Consider the following 22,976-nt stretch of genomic DNA (forward strand, 5'->3'; position numbering starts at 1 on the left):
TTACGGTTTTTGACGAAAACATTCCAGGATTTTCTCCATATAATGGACTTCAATGGGAAGCAAACGATTCAAGGTCCAAAAGACAGTTTCAGTGCAGCTTTAAACGACACCAGACGATGAATAAGGGTCTTATCTAGGGAAATGATCGGTCATTTCAAAAATTAATAAAAAAGTTTAAGTTTTATAAGCACAAATGCTCGCCACTCTGTTCTGTGATGTGCGTTCGTGACTCTCCTGTTCGAACTCGTTCATCAAAACAAACAAATCTTTTTTTGAGTCATGACTCAAAGGGTCGTACAGTAGATAAAACCCTTATTCATCGTCTGGTGTCATTTAAAGCCCTTTGAAGCTGCACTGAAACTCTCATTTGGACCTTGAACCGTTTGGTTCCCAATGAAGTCCATTATATGGAGAAAATTCTGGAATGCTTTCATCAAAAAATGTAAACGACAATTTCTTTTCGACTGAAGAAAGAAAGAAATTGACATCTTGGTTGACATGGGGGTGAGTAAATTATCAGCAAAAGTTGTTTTTAAAGTGGACTACTCCTTTAAGTAATTTTAATTATTGATAACAACACTTTTTGATATGTTCCGTATTGAATCATTGCTATATTTTAATCTAGAAAGACACTATTAGAGAATGCCACAGTAAATATCATGTATCATTCATGATATTCACAGTAAATATCAAATATCATTGTATTTTCCTCACAAAAATATGCCATAATAACTAACTTTCTAACAATAAACTATAGATACTATTGGATCATATCTTCATTTATGATTAAAATTGTAAAAACAATGTGTTTTGGAAGCTATGCTTAGGCCTAATATGGTATATTTGTTATAACTGGTTTAATTTCAGCTGTACCACACTATTGCATTTCCTATGTCGTATTATGCCAGATAAGGTTGCATATTTGTTAAGCAGTGTTTTGTTTTCCTGAAATATAAGACAATGCACATGAAGCGCTCGTTGTTTGTGCAACGCTGTGGAACACTGAGATTGATCCGACTTAAAATACTGTAGAGCGCTTTTTCTTTCGTTTTGCATAAGATACAGTGACAAGGATGTTAGATCAATGTAAGCGGTTTAGGTGTCATCTAAATCTGTAGCACTGATATCCTGTGTCTCTTGCTCTCTTATTCGTCAGCATGTGCCCTTGTGCCCTCAGAAACCAGCTGACTCTATCAAAATGTCCATGATTCATTTCCTTACTGTCTGTCCCACAAGACCTTGTGCCGAATGGGCTATAAACTCACATTGCAGTGACATGCAGTGTTCAGATGGTGCTTCATTCGAGTCCTGTATTTATAAAAACACAGGTCAAGCTTGATGTTAGCGCACTGGATGACATCCCATCTCACAGAGGACTCGGAAAACCCATTAAAATGATGCTCCAACTCTATGTGTCTCTCTCAGGAAATTGCTAAATCCTTACAAGTGTCTTTAAAGCTGCTACAAACGTGTATTTCCTGGCCCAATCACTGTCTCTTTCATTCTTTATTCCATTGGTTATATTGTGAATCTTAGTCTTAGTGATTTAGTCTCGATCAAAGGCTGAACGCTGCAGGGATTAAAACCTTGTGGGGTTTTTTAGGCTAACGAATCAGTGCGGGCCTTTGACTAGCACTAATGCTAAAGATAACCTTCACAGATTGGTCAATACACACTCTAATGAGAATGTTCCATCAGTGTGTTTTAGTAAGCCATGTAAGGAGATTGTCTGGGGTCTAATTAACACAGTCTGAGGATGGAGAATCTAGTCTTTCAACTGAATTTGGATCTGAGGACATACTAGGATATGGAAATTTACTATTTAACTTTTTGTTCATTTTCACAGTGAAAATGCCACCCTCTCATCCTGATTCTTTACCTATAGCTCTACCATTCTTTCTATCTATCTATCTATCTATCTATCTATCTATCTATCTATCTATCTATCTATCTATCTATCTATCTATCTATCTATCTATCTATCTATCTATCTATCTATCTATCTATCTATCTATCTATCTATCTATCTATCTATCTATCTATCTATCTCATACTTTATCTATCTATCATGTTTTCCTAAGCGCTTTGAGAAAGAAACTTTTAAAGGCGCTATATAAAATAAATGTATTATTATTTTTATTTTCCATCCATCCATCTATTTATCTAATCTATCCATCAATCCGTCCATCCATCTGTCTGTCTATTTTTCTATCTATCTGCCTATCTATCCATCTATTTATCTAATCCATCCATCCGTCCATCCATTCATCCATCCATCCACCTGTCTGTCTATTGTTCTTATCTATCCATCCATCCATCCCTCCATCTATTTATCTAATCCATTCATCCGTCCATCCATTCATCCATCCATCCACCTGTCTTTCTATTGTTCTTATCTATCCATCCATCCATCCATCCATCCCTCCATCTATTTATCTAATCCATTCATCCGTCCAACCATCTGTCCGTCCATCCATCCATCCATCCATTCGTCTGTCTATTGTTCTATCTATCTATCTGCCTATCTATCCATCTATCTATCCATTTATCTAATCCATCCATCTGTCCATCCATCTATTAATCTAATCCATCCATCTGTCCGTCCGTCCGTCCGTCCATCCATCCATCCGTCTGTCTGCCTGTCTATTGTTCTATCTATCTGCCTATCTATCCATCCATCCATCCATCCATCCATCTATCTATTTATGTAATCCATCCATCCATCCATCCATCCATCCATCCATCCATCCATCCGTCTGTCTATTGTTCTTATCTATCCGTCCATCCATCCATCCATTTATCTAATCAGTCCGTCTGTCTGTCTGTCTGTCTGTCTATCTATCTATCTATCATCTATCCATCTATCTATTTATTTATCTAATCCATCCATCCATCCATCCATCAATCTATTTATCTAATCCATCCATCAATCTATTTATCTAATCCATCCATCAATCTATTTATCTAATCCATCCATCCGTCCATCCATTCATCCATCCATCCATCCACCTGTCTGTCTATTGTTCTTATCTATCCATCCATCCATCCATCCATCCCTCCATCTATTTATCTAATCCATTCATCCGTCCAACCATCTGTCCGTCAATCCATCCATCCATCCATTCGTCTGTCTATTGTTCTATCTTTCTATCTGCCTATCTATCCATTTATCTAATCCATCCATCTGTCCATCCATCTATTAATCTAATCCATCCATCTGTCCGTCTGTCCATCCGTCCGTCCATCCATCCATCCATCCGTCTGTCTGCCTGTCTATTGTTCTATCTATCTGCCTATCTATCCATCCATCTATCTATTTATGTAATCCATCCATCCATCCATCCGTCTGTCTATTGTTCTTATCTATCCGTCCATCCATCCATCCATTTATCTAATCCGTCCGTCTGTCTGTCTATCTATCTATCTATCTATCTATCTATCTATCCATCTATCTATCCATCTATCTATTTATTTATCTAATCCATCCATCCATCTATTTATCTAATCCATCCGTCCGTCCATCCATCCATCCATCCATCCATCCATCTACAGTATATACTCTTTCGTAGTGTGCCCCAATGCAGCTGGTCAGTGCATTTGCCAGTCATGATTAATCTCTATAATGGGTTTATTAGGAAGTTTGCTGTAGTCACTACGCTGTGAATATTCTCGGCTTTATTGTGTTTTTCTCACATATGCACTCCATGAAATGACAGGGTAGTTATTACAATGTGCTTTGAGAGTCCAATATTACATAAAGTATATTAAAGAAGCTTACATAAGACACTGTGATTTAGACTGCAAGCTGTGCTGTAAAAGACTTCATAGATCATATCTGTGTCACATTAAAGCCCATATATAGACTCAGCTTGTCCTCTTGAATGTAGAGAGGAGCATGCATTATTTAAATGTAAATTTAGACAATGACTGAGTTATTAATCATAACAGATGTTAGAAAGATGCTGGGACCTGTTTTAATAGTAACACAAATTAGAAAATGTTTAGCGTTTGAATGATCGAAAAATAGCTGGCAATAGACGATAGAGGGTGTGTGTGTGCATACAGATTTACATGGTTTTAATGGATTCCTAAAGACACTAAAAGTGTAACACTGTGTTGTTGTATACGTTTGGAGTATGCTGATGAGGAAAACAGTATTTGAATGTGTGTACGTGAGCGAGAGACGGCGTGTTTGGCAGGAAAACTGATGAGTTTGCTGTTGCCTTTTCCCCTTCATTTGATAAGGTGTCTCATTAGTGTCTTTCTATATGAAAACATGAGCAATGATGTACAAAAATGTACTTTACTTAAAGCTACTGAGGTGGATACTAATACCAATGTACTTTGATATAAACTTGTCATGATTATCATGATGTTTACGTGACAAAAAAATCACTGATACATGTGGTATTGATACATTTTTACATTCCCTGAAGAGCATGTGAGTGGCTTTTGTAAATGCTGGTGGTTGCCAGGGAGTTGCTATGCGGTTGCTATGTGGTTGCTATGCGGTTTTGGGCTACACATCAAAGTTGAATGTTTAAGGTGAGGGGTTTGTTCACATCAGTAACCCTAAGTGTTGCAATAGTAATAGCCCTTGCTTTAGAAAGCACCACTGTAAAACTTGGTCATTTTTATGAGAAGCGTTCTCTGCAAATCTCCAGCAATTCCTCACGTACACTCCACTCTCTTCCCCTTCTCATCCATCTGTGTTTATGGATGTATTATTCTGTATGACTCACCGTATTTGACTCTAATTTGAGTGAGTCCCGTTGGACTCCGGCTGGAGGTGACAGACCTGCGTTCGAGAGAATTCTAATGTGCTCATCACAATCAGCACATCACACACACGCTTTGAAATTCTGAACACTGATGATTCCTATTGGAAAATATATTACTGAATAAATCTGCTTCTAAACACACATAATGGATCCGTAGACACATTTAGAGGGTTATTCCACCTAAAACGTGTAAATGAGATTTAAATGGTTCTGTGGAAAGGACGATTTTCAGCTTCAAAAGTGTGTGTGTGTCAAGGATAAAATGTCACGAGGGTGAATAAATGATGACACAGTTGTAGTTTTTGCCTTTGTGGAAGGGATAATGAGTGTTTTCATATCTATATTGTTTTTATTTAGTTATCTGACCGTTTTGATTATTGACGCGTTCACCAGTGTCCTGTTTGCAGCTTTAACTTTGTTTATGTGTGAGTCCCTCGGTCACCGTTCTTTACTGATAGAAATTTAAAATGGTGACAGAGTTAAAGGTAGAGGCTAGCAATAGCAAGATTGCTTTTAAAGCATAAGATCCCACCCTCCCTTCAGAGCGTCTCCATGAACACTTAGCAGGGAGCAAACTAGATAGATAGATAGATAGATAGATAGATAGATAGATAGATAGATAGATAGATAGATAGATAGATAGATAGATAGATAGATAGATAGATAGATAGATAGATAGATAGATAGATAGATAGATAGATAGATAGATAGATAGATATTATATATTTGAAATAAGTCTCTATGCTCAACAAGGCTGCATTTATTTGAAGAAAAATACAGTAAAAATACAGTAAAAACTTTAATAGTTTTTTTTTAAATATTATTAAAACCAGTATAATAATATTATTTAAATATTATTAATTATTAATATTATTAATAAAAATATTATATTATTATTAATATTTTTTTTAAAAATATTATTAATTTATTCCTGTGATCCAAAGCTGATTTTTTTTTTATCATCGTTATTCATTACTCCAGTCTTCAGTGTCACAAGATCCTCCATAAATCATTCTAATATGCTGATTTGCTGCTCAAAAAACATTTCTTATTACTATCAATGTTAAAAACAGTTTAATATTTTACAAAGGGGCTTCAAGATTTCTGATTCTCCATTGGGCAGAACATATACAGTATAACCCTTCTTTCAGCGATGAAATCCATCTTCTATGATTCCTGTAATACTGCCTCATTAGAGAGAATATAATGGGAACAGGGCAAAGCAGCAACACTGTACGGTACAGTGTGTATTCTTGCCATTTTCCTCCTAATCTGTGATATCTCACTAGGTTATCTCACTCCGTTCATTATTCCTTCATTAAAATAACAAGAACGTTGCCCTCTCTCTCCTCTCCGTCTCCATCAAACACAGAGCTGTGGTTGTTTCCACAGCATTAAACTTCACCTACCACCGACCATGTAAAGAGGTCACCGGCGGAGAAGATGAAGCTCGCGGAGAGATAGCACAGACCCCGCTGAGATATGACATCCTGTGTGTATTTATGGAGGCCCGAAAGAAAGCCTCAAGGGGCACCATATAAATATCGAGGTCTCCTGGTTTGTGTTTGAATGCCACCCGACACTCTACGGCTTGTTTGCGGACAGCGGGGCGTCTGTGTGCCAGTCGCCTCGGTTTGTTTTATTTGTCTGACAAATGTTGAGGCTCGACTTTTTGACCTGCGAAGACGTGTTTTGGATTTTTCCGCATGTGACTAGAAGGAGGTCATTGTAATTATCAGAAGGGCATTGATAAAAGAATTAATTATATTTTCAGGTGTTTATTTGGTTTTAGCTTAGGCCTGAGATAAAGTGTTCCAATACATCAGATTAATCTGGTGATCTTGAGTGTGTACGCTAATGGCGCTGAACTGTTTGGACAGCCCGGTCACAGCAATGTTCATCTATGAACCCCCTCAAATGTCTCTTTGGATGTTATCATATGCATGGGACACAAAATAACAGTAGTATGGTGAGAATATTTATGGCTCTGTTCCAAACAAGCTGCTATACTGCCTACATAGGCTGCTGGCTTCTAAGGCAGCATCCTAACTGAAAAAGGACCCCAAAAATGACTCTACTCTACTTGACGAGAGCCAAGGGGACAGGGCATTATCTAATGTGTCTGTTTGGGGGGAATTTTTTTTTTTTTAATTATCGTGTATGCAATTATATAACATTTTATAACAATTTCCATCTTAATTAAAACAGAATTGAAATTAATTAAATCGTGAAAATTTTAAGCAACACTTTTAGAAGAAAAGGTTCTATACAGAACCTTAAAAGGTTCTAAAGCGCTACGTATTTGGAACCCCTAAAATTTTCTATATCAAAATTCAAGATATGGGGGTTAGAAAATGTATATATTTATATCATTTTACTGTATGTAGTTAATCAATATACCACAAAGAGTGCCATTTCAGATTTTCTCCTCCAAAAATCAGCATGATTAAAATGTGATATTAAGTTTAATAAACAATAATTTACTTACAACTACAAAATATTGTAGAATAATGTAATATATGAATGAATAATAGCCTATAAAGACCCTTTGTGCCAAACGGGTTCTTTCTTGTCATTATATAAACTTTTTTTTGGCATTTGGAGTTGAGTAAAGAACCCTATGCTACATAGAACCCTTTTTCCTAAGAGTGAATATTACAGTTATTATTATTACTATAATTGAAATACTGTATTACTACACTTTAAAATAACTGTTTTGTATTTCTAATTTAGTCTTGTGATTCAAATTTGAATTTTCAGGATCATTACTCCAGTCCATTATCAAAGTTGAAAACAGTTGTGCTGCTTAATTAAAATAATCTTGATAAAAAAATAAAAAAAAATCACGATTCTTTGATGAATAGAAAGAAAATAAAACAGCATTTATTTGAAATAGAGATCTTTTGTAAATGCATTTCCTGACACTTTTGATTGATTACTGTAAAAGCAACCTTAAAGGGATACTCCACTTTTTTTTTTTGAAATAGGCTCATTTTACAACTCCCCCAGTGTTAAACAGTTGGGTTTTACCATTTTAGAATCCATTCAGACGATTTTCTGATATTTTGAAGAATATCAGTAACCAGACAGTTTCTGGTCTCATTGACTTCCATAGTAGGAAAAATATATACGATGAAAGTCAATGAGATCAGAAACTGTCTGTTTACTGATATTCTTCTAAATATCAGAAAATCAGCTGAATAGATTCGAAAACGGTAAAACTCAACTGTTTAACTCTGAGGGAGTTGTAAAATGAGCCTATTTCCAAAAAAAGTGGAGTATCCCTTTAAAGCAGTCCTATTATGCACTTTTACAAACTCTTAATTTTGTTTTCGGGGGGTAAGCCTACTAGAATATGCTTTCATGCTTGATTGTTCAAAAAACACATTATTTTTCACACATTTTATATTATTACTGCACCTCTCTCCAGAGTCTGGCTCGAATGTGTTGTTCATTTTCGATGAAGCCCCTCCTTTTGAAATACGAAATGTTCTGTGATTGGTTAGCTGGCCCAGTGTGTTGTGAATGCCCCCGCCCTCCCATAACCGCAAGTTTCATTTGCTCAGGTGTAAATATTAAGGATGGCTTCAATTTCAAACCAATTCTCAAGCCGACTTAAGAATGTTAACAAATAAGAGGATCATCCAGAACGGATTTCATGCTCAGACTTTGCAAGCACGGATTTCACAGGGTGTTTCAGAGTGGTATGGATTTTATTTTTATTTATTTTTTGCGTAATTTCCCTAAGGGGTGGTGAACCGTCTTTAAAAAGTGAGAGCCTTCAAACGCTACAGTGAACAGTATATTAACACTAATTTTGGCTAGCAGGAGAACGTAACAACAACATAAAACTTAAAATTGGAACTGTTAAACGCAACAACAAATAATAATTTGTGATCCCCGACAAAGTTGGAACTGCCCCATTTCAGAAGCTTTCGTGTGTAGCCTGGATTGTACTTTCTTGGTTTCTGGAAGCTGTTCTCCGTAAAATGTGCAGCACACAGATGATGTTTATGAACAGTTTAATAAGTTTTAAGTTTTTATGCTCAAACAGCAACATTACACACTAACTAAGTTGAAAAGGTAAACAAGCATTATAGGACCCCTTTAGTGATAAATAGCAATTTCTTTTTTCAAAAAAACAAAAACAAACAAAAACTCTTAGCGACCCCAACCTATATATATATAGGTTGGGGTCGCTAAGAGTTTTTTTTTGGTTTTTTTTTTTAAAGTTTTTGACAGCACTAATATATATATATATATATATTAGTGGTGTCAAACGATTAATCGCGATTAATCGCATCCAAAATAAAAGTTTATGTTTACATAATATATGTGGGTGCACTGTGTATAATTATTTTATATATACAGTATATAACACACACTTGCTTGTAAATATTTAAGAAATATTTTCATGTATATACTGTATATAGATTTATATATAATTTATATTATATATAAATATTTTATATATAAATAATTTTTTTCTCATATATATACATGCATGTGTGTGTGTGTATATATATATATATATATATAATAATTATACACAGTGCACCCACATATATTATGTAAACGCAAACTTTTATTTTGGATGCGATTAATCGCGATTAATCGTTTGACAGCCCTTATATATACAGTATATACACAGTATATATATATATATATATATATATATATATAGGAAAACTTCAGCACTTGGGTTAGAAGTTTCTCAACATAGTGGAGACTATAAACTTGGCCTCAATGACTTTCCAGTCATTGTTTTCTGTAAATGTTGCGCACGTCATTTGCTTTGGACGGGCATCTATGAGGGATTTCCAACCACTGTGTGTTTGACCGCTGTTTAAAGCATTTCATTTTAATGGCTGTTAGCACCGTCAGCCTGCCAACAAAGACTTGGACCGTCCCTGCGTTATTCAGGCCTTGTTACTGAGTGTGTGAGAGAGGAAGGAAGCGAGAGAGTTTGTGAGGTGCGTGCGTGTGTGTGTTCCATTAATAAGGAACAATTGAGGTGGTATCACTGCTTATTAGGTTTAATTTAAAGCTATCACAAAAACTAATGTGTCTGTGGCTCGGTCACGACCTCCCTAAACTAAATTACAGACGCATTCTGTACCAGAGACGTGCTCTCTGCTGCAAGACCCGATGGGAGGATACCTATCCTGACCTCTGACCTTTCCTTCGGGCACAGGGGTTTAGTCTGAAGTGGGACGGGGGGGATGAAGGAGATTAGTGAGAGAGAGAGAGCGCAGTTTTGAAGGCTCTAGACAATGAATGGTTTCTTTGGGAGATATAGTGAAGCATTTAAGAGCGCTGTGTGCCACCAGTTCTTTTGTCCTTTTAGTGCCCCTTATAAACCGCTTGTACACACACACACACATGCAATTTTGTTTTTCAAATTAAAGGGTTCATAACATTAAAAGCAACTGATTTTCGTGGCTCCTTTGAAGTGCAATAGTTTGATGTAGAGTATACCATTGAAATGTTTGAGGTTAGCAGGATTTTCTAATAATGAAAAGTATACTGTTATTCAGTGAGGATGCAATAAATTGATCAAAAGTAACAGTGAAGACATTTATGTTATAAAAGATTTGTACTTCAAATAAATGCTGTTCGTTTGAACTTCTATTCATCAAAGTGTCCTGAAAAAAATCACAGTTTATATAAAAATATGAAGACCACGGTTTTCAATATTGGTAATAATAAGAAATGTTTCTTGAGCTGCAAATCAGCATATTAAAATGATTTCTGAAGGATCATGAAGAAAAAAAATCAGCTTTGCATCTCAGGAAACAATTACATTTATAAATTTATTAAAATAGAAATCCGTTATTTTAAATTGTAATACTTTTGTACTGTTTTTACTCTGCATTTGATTGAATAAATTAAGCTCAGTCCTGTCAGACCATTTACTGACCTGAATCTGTTCTTGAAATCTTCATGGATGTAACTGCATATTGTTTTGTGATCACATTATAAAGCAGACTTTGCAAAAGATTAAAGGGTTAGTTCACCCAAAAATGAAAATGATGTCATTAATGACTCACCCTCATGTCGTCAAGCCCGTAAGACCTCCGTTCATCTTCGGAACACTATATAAATTAAAAATTACCTATATAAAATAAAAATATAAAATAAAAAGTTAATAATAAAAAAATTAATTAAATAAAAATTATATATATATATATATATATATATATATATATATATACACTCTAAAAAATGCTGGGTTGTTTTAACCCAACTTTGGGTCAAATATGGACTAACCCAGCCGTTGGGTTAAATTTTTACATTACATTTTTAACCCAACATTTCGGGTTTGTCCATATTTGACCCAAAATTGGGTTAAAACAACCCAGCATTTTTTAGAGTGTATATATATATATATATGAAGAGTTCAGATGCAAAAGCCTCTAAATGCCATTTGAAATTTTCTTCTTTAATGATGATTTTTATCAAACTTGTATATTTAAGTTCAGTAATTTCACTTAAATAACAATTAATAGGTAATTATCATTGCCATTTAAGTGAAATCACTGAACTTAAATATACAAGCTTGATAAAAATGATCATTCTAGAAGAAAATTTCAAATGGCACTTAGAGGCTTTTGCATCTGAACTCTTCATATATATATATAAATTAGTGTAATTTATATACATTAATTTATGTATATAAATTACCCCCTACCCCCATTTTTTTTTTTTTTTTTTTTTACCAGAAACATTTTAGTAGTTCCCTGTTCAAAGCATGATACCACAATGCAAGTGTGATGTGGGTGGTTTTCACTTTCAAAGTAGTGGCGCACATTTCTTCAACAAGCTGCACTGTTGGAGGTATTCATGAGCGTTGCTGCACAAACAATACAGGATGACTTACACACTGAAGTTTAATACCTAGGGTTGGTGATTTGTTCACATCCCTAACCTCAAGTTGGCGCTGCAGTAATTAAGATGTTTGTCTTTGCAGCGCCACTGTACATAGGATGTGGCCTCTTTAAAGTAATGTGTTTGACAATGTTCTTTGTTTTATTTGTGCAGTTGATAAACATTGTGTCTGTGTGCATGTGTGCCGTCTTGTGCTAATGGACTAATAGAGTCGCTCATTCTCTCTCTAATGACACTGAGATTCATTGTGAATTTAAACCCTCAAAAGGCTGCTATTCATTTGGAAACTTTTCACCGAAGGCATCTAAAGTTCTTTCCGATAGTTTCTCATCTCTTTCATTACCGTCATCCCGAGAGATGTCTTAATTACAGTATTCATTGTTTCATCTCATTTAAGTGGGAATACATGTATTGTTGAATGGGCCTGTTGAAAGTAGAAGAAGGGATAATTGCGAGAGGTCTTGAAAATGCTTCAGATCAGGTTTTTTGGCTTTAATGATACAAACACAAAACAAAAGCATGCACATCACTGGTGGATTGCGGAAGTGGGTAAAAATTACTTAAAGGTGCAATACCTAAGATTTTTGCATTAAAATATCCCAAAATCACAAGGCCAGTGTTATATATTTAGTAAAGATGATAACTCACAATATTCCAAATGTTTCAAACAATGTTTAAATCGCGAGAAAATTGAGATTTTAACCAAGGAAACGGAACGTGTCAGCAGGGGTGAGCTGGGAGTCGCGAGTCAATCGCGTCATATCCGCTTACCTCGGTTTCCGCTCTTACTACGTGTAGTCCTGGACAAATGCGGTAGTTGTAGTTGTGCGTTAGCGTCTATCAAACGACAGCTTGTTTCGCGCATTTGTTATGGAATGGACCACAATTATTCTTTTCATTTATTCTCGGAATGTGAACTGTTGGCTGTAAAGGGGGTCGCACACCGGACGAGAAGCGCCGCGCCACATTAAGACAACTCCGCAGTAACGTTATCGAACACCGGACGCGCACTTTCTCATCAGTGCATGGCCAGCAATATTGTTATGTTTAATGACAGAAAATGAAGATAATGTCTGTTCTATGTTATTGTACTGTACAATTAAGTACAATCGTTGCTGAGTCTGCATTCTGAAAAATTTACCTCAGAGAATCCGTTCACAGAATGAATTGAGAATCTCACCTGAAAAATCTAATAATAATCAGTAATTGTCATTCAAGCAGCTGATTTCTGTAAATCACTGCAAAACTAAATGCATATTGCAGCATAGGGCAAAGTCAAGATCCATTAGCAACGGTTTGAGGCAAAAATAATTACAATTTTATATAAAACTACGTAAATGGCGCTCTGTGGCGCAGCAGGGTTTTGAACACGGTCCTGAAACGTGGGCGCCGCCGGTATGTGTACACTTATAGATAATAATGTGTTCGAATAATTATTTGGTGAGACGCGGCGCTGCAGCTTCTCGTCCGGTGTGCGACCCCCTTAACGTTAATTTTGTGAAACTGTAGCTGTGGTTGAATACTTACACGACATGAAAAGATGTGTCAAATGTACATTCAAATTGATTTTTTATTTTTATAAAGTTACCAAGGAGGACCAACCACGTCAACTCCTTGCAAGAGACCTGCCCCTTCAAACCCTCTCCACCATAGCTTCGTCCAGTGACTCGTACAGTAACATCTGTGATAACTAATTTACTTTTAAACCTGACTTTTCTTGCGCGGTTATTTCAGTTTAATGAAAAACAAGCATGTCATTAAAAGCAACGTTTATAGAAATCGAACTTTACCTCATCCATGACAACTAATTTTCGATTCCCGTCTGACTGATTTATCCACGGTGGAGTTGAAAACAACACTTCCCATCATTCCGCGTTCCTCCACGTCGTCATCAAGCAAAGCCATTGTTGTTGTTTTGAATGTAGCGCCCTCTAGCGGCATCTAGATCTTAGGTATTGCACCTTTAAAACAGAAAAAAATAAATGAAGTTGGCACACCACGACTCAATTTTTGGAGCCGTGGTGTGCCGACATTATTTATATATTTTTTTAGGCATTAATGATGAAATGATGTCTTTCGGACTATACCTTTTAAAAGTAATATTTTTGTACAATTGTTACTCAAATCTGCAAACTCTGTTTTTCTTTTGGATGGCTTTTTTTGTATGTTGTAGAAAGTCATATTTTTAGTAATTAAATTAATACTTTTATTCAGCGAGGATGCATTTAACTGGTGAAAAGTGACCGTAAAGACATTTATGCTGTTGCACAATTTCTATTTCAAAGAAATGCTGTTCTTTTAAACTTTCCGTTCATCAAAGAATCCTGAAAAAAAAAATCGTTTTTCACAAAAATATTAAGCAGCACAAAATAATACATTATTCTTGTACAGCAAATCAGCATATTAGAAGGATTTCTGAAGGATCATGTGACACTGAAGACTGCAGTAATGATGCTGAAAATTCTGCTATGCATCACATGAACAATAGGCTACATTGTTTAAAAAGATATTAATATAGCTTTAAATCACTTTAAATCACAGTAAAACACTTTAAATCACAGTATTACCATTTTTACTGTATTTTAGGGTTACAGTAAAACGGTAATACACATTTTCCACTGATTTCTTCAACATCCCCTCTTGATTTTGACCATCAACTGACCATCTTTCTACACCCTAAAAATGATTCTTATGCATTCATATTCTTCAAAAACTCTCTTCTGTCTAAGCATCCTCACCCGCTACACGTCATGTAAAAATAAAACAAACGATTTGGTTTATGATGAAAGTCAATGGTTCTGTGAGGCTATGTGATGTATATGACCATGGTTCACCCTGTTGCATGTGTGTTTGTGTCAGTAATATACTGCAGTGGTGAGGGTTGACACGCGCTCATAAATTATCCAATTAGCGCAACCATGCTGTGAAATAAAGAAAGGGACAGATGAAAAAGGAGTGTGGAAAAGAAAAGAGCAGATGGTGGCATTGGTCTGGAAGCCACTGGCCACTCCTTCCTCCTCAGACTCAATGAGAAAGGTGCTGAAGATGAATTGCAGTTGTGTCTTTGAGCGAGTGTGTGTGTGTGTGGTCTCGGGACGGTACGGTAATTGAAGGTTGTCCGTGAAAGAGAAGCCCTCAAGACGCTCATCTGGTTTCTGTCCGAAGGAAGAACTGATTGTCGGAGATGAAAGCTTTTGTTAAACTGTTTTATGCCCCACTTACGCTCACTCGCAGACAGACGCTTTCCTAACACCCGATAAAATCGCGCAAGTCTGTTTTGCTTTACAGACAGGTATTGTGGTTTTTGTAAGTAGTCTGTTCCTCATGAAGTGCCCAAATAAATGCCAAATGTCTAATAATAAAGGGCTTCTGTTTTACCTCACACTCATTTGGCGTCATCTGTGCGTTTAGTTTCATTTCAGAATATGATGCTATGAGGTAATTAAGGGCACAAGCTATGTTTACACGGAAACAATTATGAAGAGAAAACGCAAAACTGGCGTTGCGTCATCACTTTTTATTCTGCGTTTAGACGAGCGTTTTGTGTGGGAAATCCTCGTGCAAAAGGTGACGCAAAAGTGTGTGAAATTCAATGTAGTATGCACTTCAGGGGGCTAGGAGTGCATACTACAACAACACCAAGTCCACGCGCCTGCGTACAACCTTCACTGTCAAGCAGACTTTTGCGTTTTATTTTTTACAGTCTATGGTTTTTACCGTTTACACGGGAACGCCCCAGACAGCAAACTGACATTGAAACAACGTTGATTTTGCTCATCGAATTAACGTTGAACCAACGTCAGACGCGGCATTCTTCAAAGGTAAATGAAAATCGAAAATTGGTTTGCTTTCATAACGTTGAAACAACGCGTTGATTTCAAGTTGATTTTCCGTTAGTTTTGAAAGAATGACGCGTCTGACGTTGGTTCAACGTTAATTCAATGAGCAAAACAATGTCAGATCAACGTTGTTTCGATGTCATATTTCCACGTTGATTCAATGTCAGTTTGCTATCTGGGGCGGCGGTGGAGCGTTTTTAAGATTTCCACTCTGGAGGGTGGTTTCACTTTTTTTGCGTTTTTAAGCCTCGAAAACGCCGTCGCCGTGTAAACGAAAGGCACATCCGATAAAATATTTTTACGTTTTCACCCGGAATCGTTCTCGTGTAAACGGGGCCTTTCACTCAGGATGTTTGATACTCCTTCCCAGATAGCAAACTGACATTAAATATGACATGGAAACAACGTTGATCTGACATTGTTTTGCTCATCGAATTAACGTTGAACCAACGTCAGACGCGTCATTCTTTCAAAACTAACGGAAAATCAACTTGAAATCAACGCGTTGTTTCAACGTTATGAAAGCAAACCAATTTTCGATTTTCATTTAGCTTTGAAGAATGCCGCGTCTGACGTTGGTTCAACGTTAATTCGATGAGCAAAATCAACGTTGTTTCAATGTCATGAGAGACGTCGTTTCCACGTTGATTCAATGTCAGTTTGCTGTCTGGGTTTGTATCATTAAACATTTTTACCGTTATCTATTCAGAGACTGTTTGTTTGTCATATTATTAGCTCCAAAATCTGATGTGCTGCCTTCCTCGTAGGGTTGGGTATCATACAAATTTCAACAAATCCGATTCTGATTTCTAATTTCGATTCCAGTACGCCTAAATGGTTTCAAAATACCATAGTAAAAACAACTAGCCTATAAATTTCAATCATAAATAAAGACAAATTCAGTAATTAAAAAAAGAACAAATCAACAAATTGGCTACATAACCAAATCTGTGATTGTAAATCAAGTCTCTCGTGGTTTCACTAACTCTTAACAGAGTTGCTGTCCATAAATAGTGTTTCAAATCAGCCATTTAAGTGGTTTATTGTCTGATAGGGTGCTGAATTAGAAGGGTGCTGCCTATGTAGAATAGATCACAGCAACTCACTATAGCATTGTGGTATGTTATTTTCACCATTTTTATAACTTAACCTTTTATTTTCTCCTGCCTTCACAGCTCTGGTGTGTCGCTGCCATGGCGACCCTGACCCCCTGCTTCTTACGGATTTTTGCTGTCCTCCAATTGGCTGCCTGCTCGTTTCCAGAGGAACCTGGCCCTTTAATCTCCGCCCCTGCTGAGGGTAAGCACACGCCCCCTTCCCAATTACACTGTACCAGTTTAAGCAATATCAGCTGGTTCGTTTTCAGTTGGACATACACCGTACAACACATTTATGTTCTTCCATGCATGCTCAGCATTTAGCTCATAAATTAACTTTGAGACTTTGCCTTCCAAAAACATGCACATCAGTTGAATTTCAAATGACTGTGCCAGCTTTCATGATTATGAACATCATAAGAACAGTGTTCTGCCACATTAAATATATTATTCTTCCAAAGTCAAGTGCCTCTGGTCAATGATACATTCATAATGTGATTTTTTTTTTCCGATGAAGCCTACAGTGATTCCACTGCTATTATTTTGAAACAGTAAATACCATTTTTTTATTTATTTATTAGCTAAGTATAAAAGCTAAAGAATAATGAGTGTAGGAGGACACTAACTAAACATGACTTGCTCTAATAAGGACTAAATTGATCCCCCCCCCCTAGTGAGGGGAGTCTTAAATGATTCACTCAAAAAAAAAAAAAAAAAAAATCCTGTAATTATTTACTCACCCTCATCCTCATGCCGTTCCAAACCCATTAGATTTCCGTTCATCTTCAGAAAACAAATGAAGATAAAATTTATCTTTTCGATAAAATCTGAAAGCTTTCTGTTCCTCCATTGACACACTTTGACGCTTCAAAAAGTTCATAAAGAGATTGTAAAACTAATCCATAATTTAGAGGTTTAGTCCAAATTTTTTGAAGTGACACGATCTCTTTATATGATGATCAGATTTAAGTTAGGCTTATATTCACATCCACTTATAGTAAACAGAAGCTCAAGCATGTTTGCTTGACGTGCGAGAACCAATGAGGTTCATTCTCGTGTTACGCAGCACTTTTAAGCGCCTGTTTATGTTCGCTGGTCTTTACACGTGATTAAAATTTATTCTGTTGATCAGATATTTGTGTTTTGAAAATGAATGAAACTCGTACGACTTTGGAACGACATCAGGGTGAGTAAATGATACATTTTGGGTGAACTATCCTTTTTAAAAACTACTCCATACTACTTTTAAATGCATAAACTGGTATTTCACAAAAGTTTTGTGGGCATGAAATAGATTTACATACAAAGTTGGTCTGCGTCATTAAAAAAAAAAAGAGATCATTCGGGTTGTGTGACCTCAACAGATTGCAGCAGAAAAAAAATACTCTTAGAAACTCTGTTAACTTAAAGTTAATTCCTATACATTATCGTATAATTCACTCAGTCTCCACCATTAAATGTGGTAAAGTCACGGTTTTCTTGTGGCTATGTTAAAGCTTTTACACTGCATGCTGCACTACCACTGCTGTGAAGCCATTTCCAGACTGTTCTTTACATATGTTTGACATATGATGTGTACATGTCACACTGTTTGTAAATAGTTTACCACGTTAGTGTTCATGGATGGATGAAATACACCATACGGCTGTGATCTTTTTAAAAGCCTTCAACATAATGCTGCTGGAATAGCGAGACTGTGGATGTGTGTTTGAGTATACGAGGGGTTGTATTCCCTATCCCACAAACCAGAATCAGTGATATTGATGAACAGCCACTCATGCATCTCTAATGATTCAGTAGAGACCAGGGGTTAAAGTTCACCCAGCACAATGTTTATATGTGTGTATGTGGGTCAAGTTTTGTCCCCATAAGGATAGTTAAACCTGATTTCACCTACGTTGTAGGGTCCTGCCAATGTTTGCTCTCTGCAAGGAAAACGGCTTTGAAAACATAGTAAATAATGTCTAAATGAGAAAGTAAAAAAAGCAGAATGGTTTATTTGAGGTGAGGTAAAGAACATAAAATATCATTAGCTCAGAAGTCAGTGAAGATAGAAAAACAATCGTGTCTCTGTCTGTGTGTGTTTGTGTGTGTGAATCAAAGTGAAAGTGACCTTTTTAAGGGTTTTCTGCATTTAATTGCACTTTTCAAAGCACAAAAACATTTAAACCCTTGTGAAATGTGTCCAAACAACTAAAGGCAAACCAAGCCGGCAACAACAACAACAGTATCTCATATGCTTCTCTCTCCTTATTACAGTGAAATTAATTACTTGCAGAAACTGTACAGAATATTATTAGCGTTCAGTAAATATGTGGGTGTCCTCAGGCTCCTCTGCCCTCAGACACAGAATGCAGATCCGTCTCTCTGCGGTTGGAGGACACATTCCTGTTTGTTGGGGGTTTTTTTCCAGTGGTAATCTGTTTTCTAATTGTGTTTAACCTCTTTCCACAGCATTTGGAAAGCAATTTTCCTTATCTGAAATGTGTGAACGCACTCTGAACTGCTAGCGACTCTTTTCAACAGCGTTTTATTCAGGAGGGGAGGGGACACAATATGAAACTTATCAGCTTTGCTCATGAATATTAATTATGCGACGGGACATTGGCCCAGGAGTCCTAACTGATTGTCTGGGCAAGTTGCGTTAGCCAGAGCAGGATTAGCGCTTACTGTGTGTGTGTATCAGTGTGATTTTATTATAATTTATGTCAGCATATATTCATATTTTGAATTATCTTTTATTTTTAAATTTTCAGTTTTCATTTTTTTAGTAATTTTATGTGCTTTTGTCATTTTTATTAGTTTTTTAAAATATATTTCCATTTAGCTTTAATTTGTTTTTATGTGCATGATGTCACCGTTTTCACAAATTCACATTCTTGTTGAGACGATAATCGTATAATTTTATTTTTTTTTAACTTCCACTTTGAAACACGTTTTCAAAAGTTTGCATTGAGCAACAAAGTAGTTTTAGCAGCTTTCTTATTAGCTGATAAACAAAGGAGTCATAAAATAATTTTAAATCAAGTTGACAGAGGTCATGTTATTTTTTTTTTTATTTTTTATTTTTTCATGGATATCCTGGTTATGGGGACTGGGGGTTGTCCAGTTCTAAAATCATAAAAAAGTCTATATATATATATATATATATATATATATAACATTTAATGCATTCATAATGTGAACAAATTGTTCTTTATATTCATTCATTTTTACAATGAATCAGTTCAGAATCTAGTCTAAATTCATTAATGAACTGATTCAGTTCAATTTACTGATTCATTCTAAGTGTGTTAACAATTCACTGTAATGGATTGTCAGTAAGCAATGATGTGTATTTCTTTTTCTTATAAAAAGCAATCACACACAACTTCTGAAGACTTGGCACCCAAGTTGTATAAAAGCATCTTATGATGCTTTTGATTCCTTTATTTGTTGTAATTGCGTATAGTCAGGGCGACCAGTATATTATGAAAGAAAGAGAGGTTTGGAATGACATGATGGCGAGTAAATAATGACACAACTGTTATTTTTGGGTGAACTTTCCCTTTAGGACGACTTGTTGTTGGACTCTGACACAATGATGTATGTCTTTGTCCTTTATTCCTGTCTCGGAGGTCTTCTATCTCTAACTCTTCTGGGGAAGTGATGGACGCATTCCTGCCTGTGGTTTAGTGTCTGTTTCATCCATCTATACTTCATATTTTGGCTCTTTTGTTTGGGTGCCCATAATGTCTCTCTTTTCCATCTCAGCTAGTCGTTTTCCCCTTCTGATTTCTCTCTGTTTCTTTATCTGTAAGTGGTGAGGCGATATCCAGTGTTTGTGGGCCGAGCGCATCGCTCTTACACCCGTCAGGAGCCGCTGTACATTCAGACCGTCCTGAAAGTCAATCGTACACTCTACATCGGAGCCAGGTAAAGTCTGCATGCATTCACAATGACTCAACATACACATTTTAAATTAAAAAAAAGTATAATTTTGCATATTGCACATGATGCAAAAGCAAGCAAAATTGCACAAATGTTAAATCGATTCATTCATGCACTCATTCATGACTCGTTCACTCAGTAACATCACCGTATTTGGCTTTACTTGACACGAATATAATATCCTCTCTTTTATTAAAAGCTTTCTGTTTCACTAAACCGTCCCGGTACCTAATTGGTCTTAATCGGAAGTGACAAGTTACACGATGAGAAAATGTGTTGTCATTACCGTTTTCAAGCTCTGACATTAATACCCATGTCCAAATAGCTCAACACAATTCACCAATATAGCAGCACGTTCTTGACACACTGTCAAAGTGTGCATGTGGAAATCTGTGTCCAGTTCGACTGGTGTCACATTTAGTTACATGTTTGAAATCCATCACATGGAATCCGCCTTCAAAGTCCGAGCTGGGAGGATTTAGACTCTCAAGGGAGTTTGCATGTGGTCCTGGTTAGGCCGTGGTTGAAAGTTAAACCTCTGTTCGCTGACCTTTAACCATTATACAGTCAAGCAGCTTGAACGTGTGCTCTCTATGTCTGAAGCTGGAAAACAAATATAGTCTATCTTGAGTTTCTGAGCTCTTATAAACTCTTTTATACATTCTGGAAAGTTGGAAACTCTGATAAACCAGTTACTTTAGGCCGACATCTCTGAGAACTCAAATTTAAACTTTCTCATAGACAGGTTGATGGATTTGTTTTGTCAAAAGCCTTTAGTGCTTCTGTGTATTAGGTGGTGCTAAAATATATCTTCACAGACTTTCTGTTTCGTCTCGGTTAGTCACGTGATTTAGGCTGCAATTTGATTTGCATACTTCTAATATGCACTAAACTTTGTAATTCACTGGTGGTGGGAAAATATTCTTAAGTATGTAGTTTTTTTTTTGCTTTAGAAGTTATTGCTTACATGACAGTGCTATTTTTGTATTATTTATACTTAGCGTTTATTCATATTTAAAAATGTTTGCTTACATTTTGATATTTGTAATAGTTTTCATTTTAATTTGAGTATATAGTGAATATTTCTGTTTAGCTTTCATTTATTTAATTGTATTTATTTATAATGTCATTTATTTATTTTTATTTTATTTATTTATTTCAGTTTTAGTAATTATAGTACTCAAAATTGTACACTCTTAGAAGAAAAGGTTCTATCAGCGCTACGTATTTGGAACCCCTAAAAGGTTCTATACACTTTTAAAAAAAGGCTTCCTCTGGGTTCTATATAGAACCCTGGGGTTCATGGCCAATAGAACCTTTTACCAAAAAAAATGGTTCTATATAGAACCATTTTGGAGTTCCATATATGAAGCGGGGGATGGAACCATTTCTGGTTCTAAATAGAACCATTTCTTCTAAGAGTGTATTTCAGTTTAAGCCAACATAATTTTCAAATTTCAAAGTTAAAATTTTCCGTCCAGTAATTTTTTTTTCTTTCATTTCAACTTTATTGTCGGAAACAGTTTTAGTTTTAATCGCTATATTCACTATATGTCAAAATATTATAGGCCACCTATTATGCCCCTTTTCACAAGATGTAAAATAAGTCTCTGATGTCCCCATTGTGTGTATGTGAATTTGTAGCTCAAAATACCCAAGAGATCATTTTTTACAGCATGTTTTAGTGTGTATCCCTTTAAATGCAAATGAGTTGCTGCTGGAAAAGAGGGCGGAGCCCTCTTATTATCCGATGAGATGATTATCTCATCGGATAATATCGAAACAGAAATTCTTAAGTAGTGGTATTCATTTCGAACCAGAGTCAGACAATAATGCCTACAAAGTCAGAGAATGCTGTATGGAGATAGAGTTGAGGGAGCATTTTCTTCGAAGAAAAAAATTAATGCACCTCGTCCAAACGCTCAGTGTGCCGCTAGTTGTGCAGAATGGATACACGGCAGAACCCTAGGGAAAGGTATCTAATTTTTTTGGTCTAAATTGTAGCCTCCGTTTTGTTTGAAAATATTTCAAACGTCAACAAGAAGTCACATCACCCTACATCGCTTAGAGCACCTTTAAGTTGGTCTAAATTTTAGTGAAACAGTCTAACTTGCATTAGACTAGTCTATGAGCAAATTTTAGATTTGTCTAACACAATAGACCGGTCTAAGATAGCTTTGTGAAACCGGCCCCGAAGCGGTACTATGTTAAAACGTCAGTGTCTGTCAACATTCGTGGGCGGGGCCTGTGGATGATGTGACGTCACACCAGCCCCATGGCTGAAAACAGGTCGTTGGGAGACACTGCTTACGATTTATGAGGATTTAAAAAAGGAGTGTGTGGATTTCTATCAATATAGGCTGGTTGTGTCGTGTGCATACACTGCCAACACACATTTATAACACCATGTAAAAGTGAGTTTTGCATAATAAGTCCCTTTT

General features: G+C 36.2%; 1 protein-coding gene across 2 annotated transcripts in view; it reads left to right on the forward strand.

Moving 5' to 3' along the window:
* sema6ba (sema domain, transmembrane domain (TM), and cytoplasmic domain, (semaphorin) 6Ba) overlaps positions 1-22,976 on the forward strand; it is a 151,274-nt gene that overhangs the window by 73,242 nt on the left and 55,056 nt on the right. For both annotated transcript variants that reach the window (XM_039676830.2, XM_089131475.1), the window contains 2 exons: positions 16,684-16,807; positions 20,406-20,520. In XM_039676830.2, coding sequence (XP_039532764.2) covers positions 16,702-16,807; positions 20,406-20,520 — 221 coding nt within the window. In that variant the 5' untranslated portion in view covers positions 16,684-16,701. The remainder of the gene's footprint in view (positions 1-16,683; positions 16,808-20,405; positions 20,521-22,976) is intronic.

This window comes from Pimephales promelas, chromosome 5 (assembly GCF_988280905.1).
Source record: "Pimephales promelas chromosome 5, fPimPro1.hap1.1, whole genome shotgun sequence".
In the NCBI taxonomy this organism is placed as follows: Eukaryota; Metazoa; Chordata; class Actinopteri; order Cypriniformes; family Leuciscidae; genus Pimephales; species Pimephales promelas.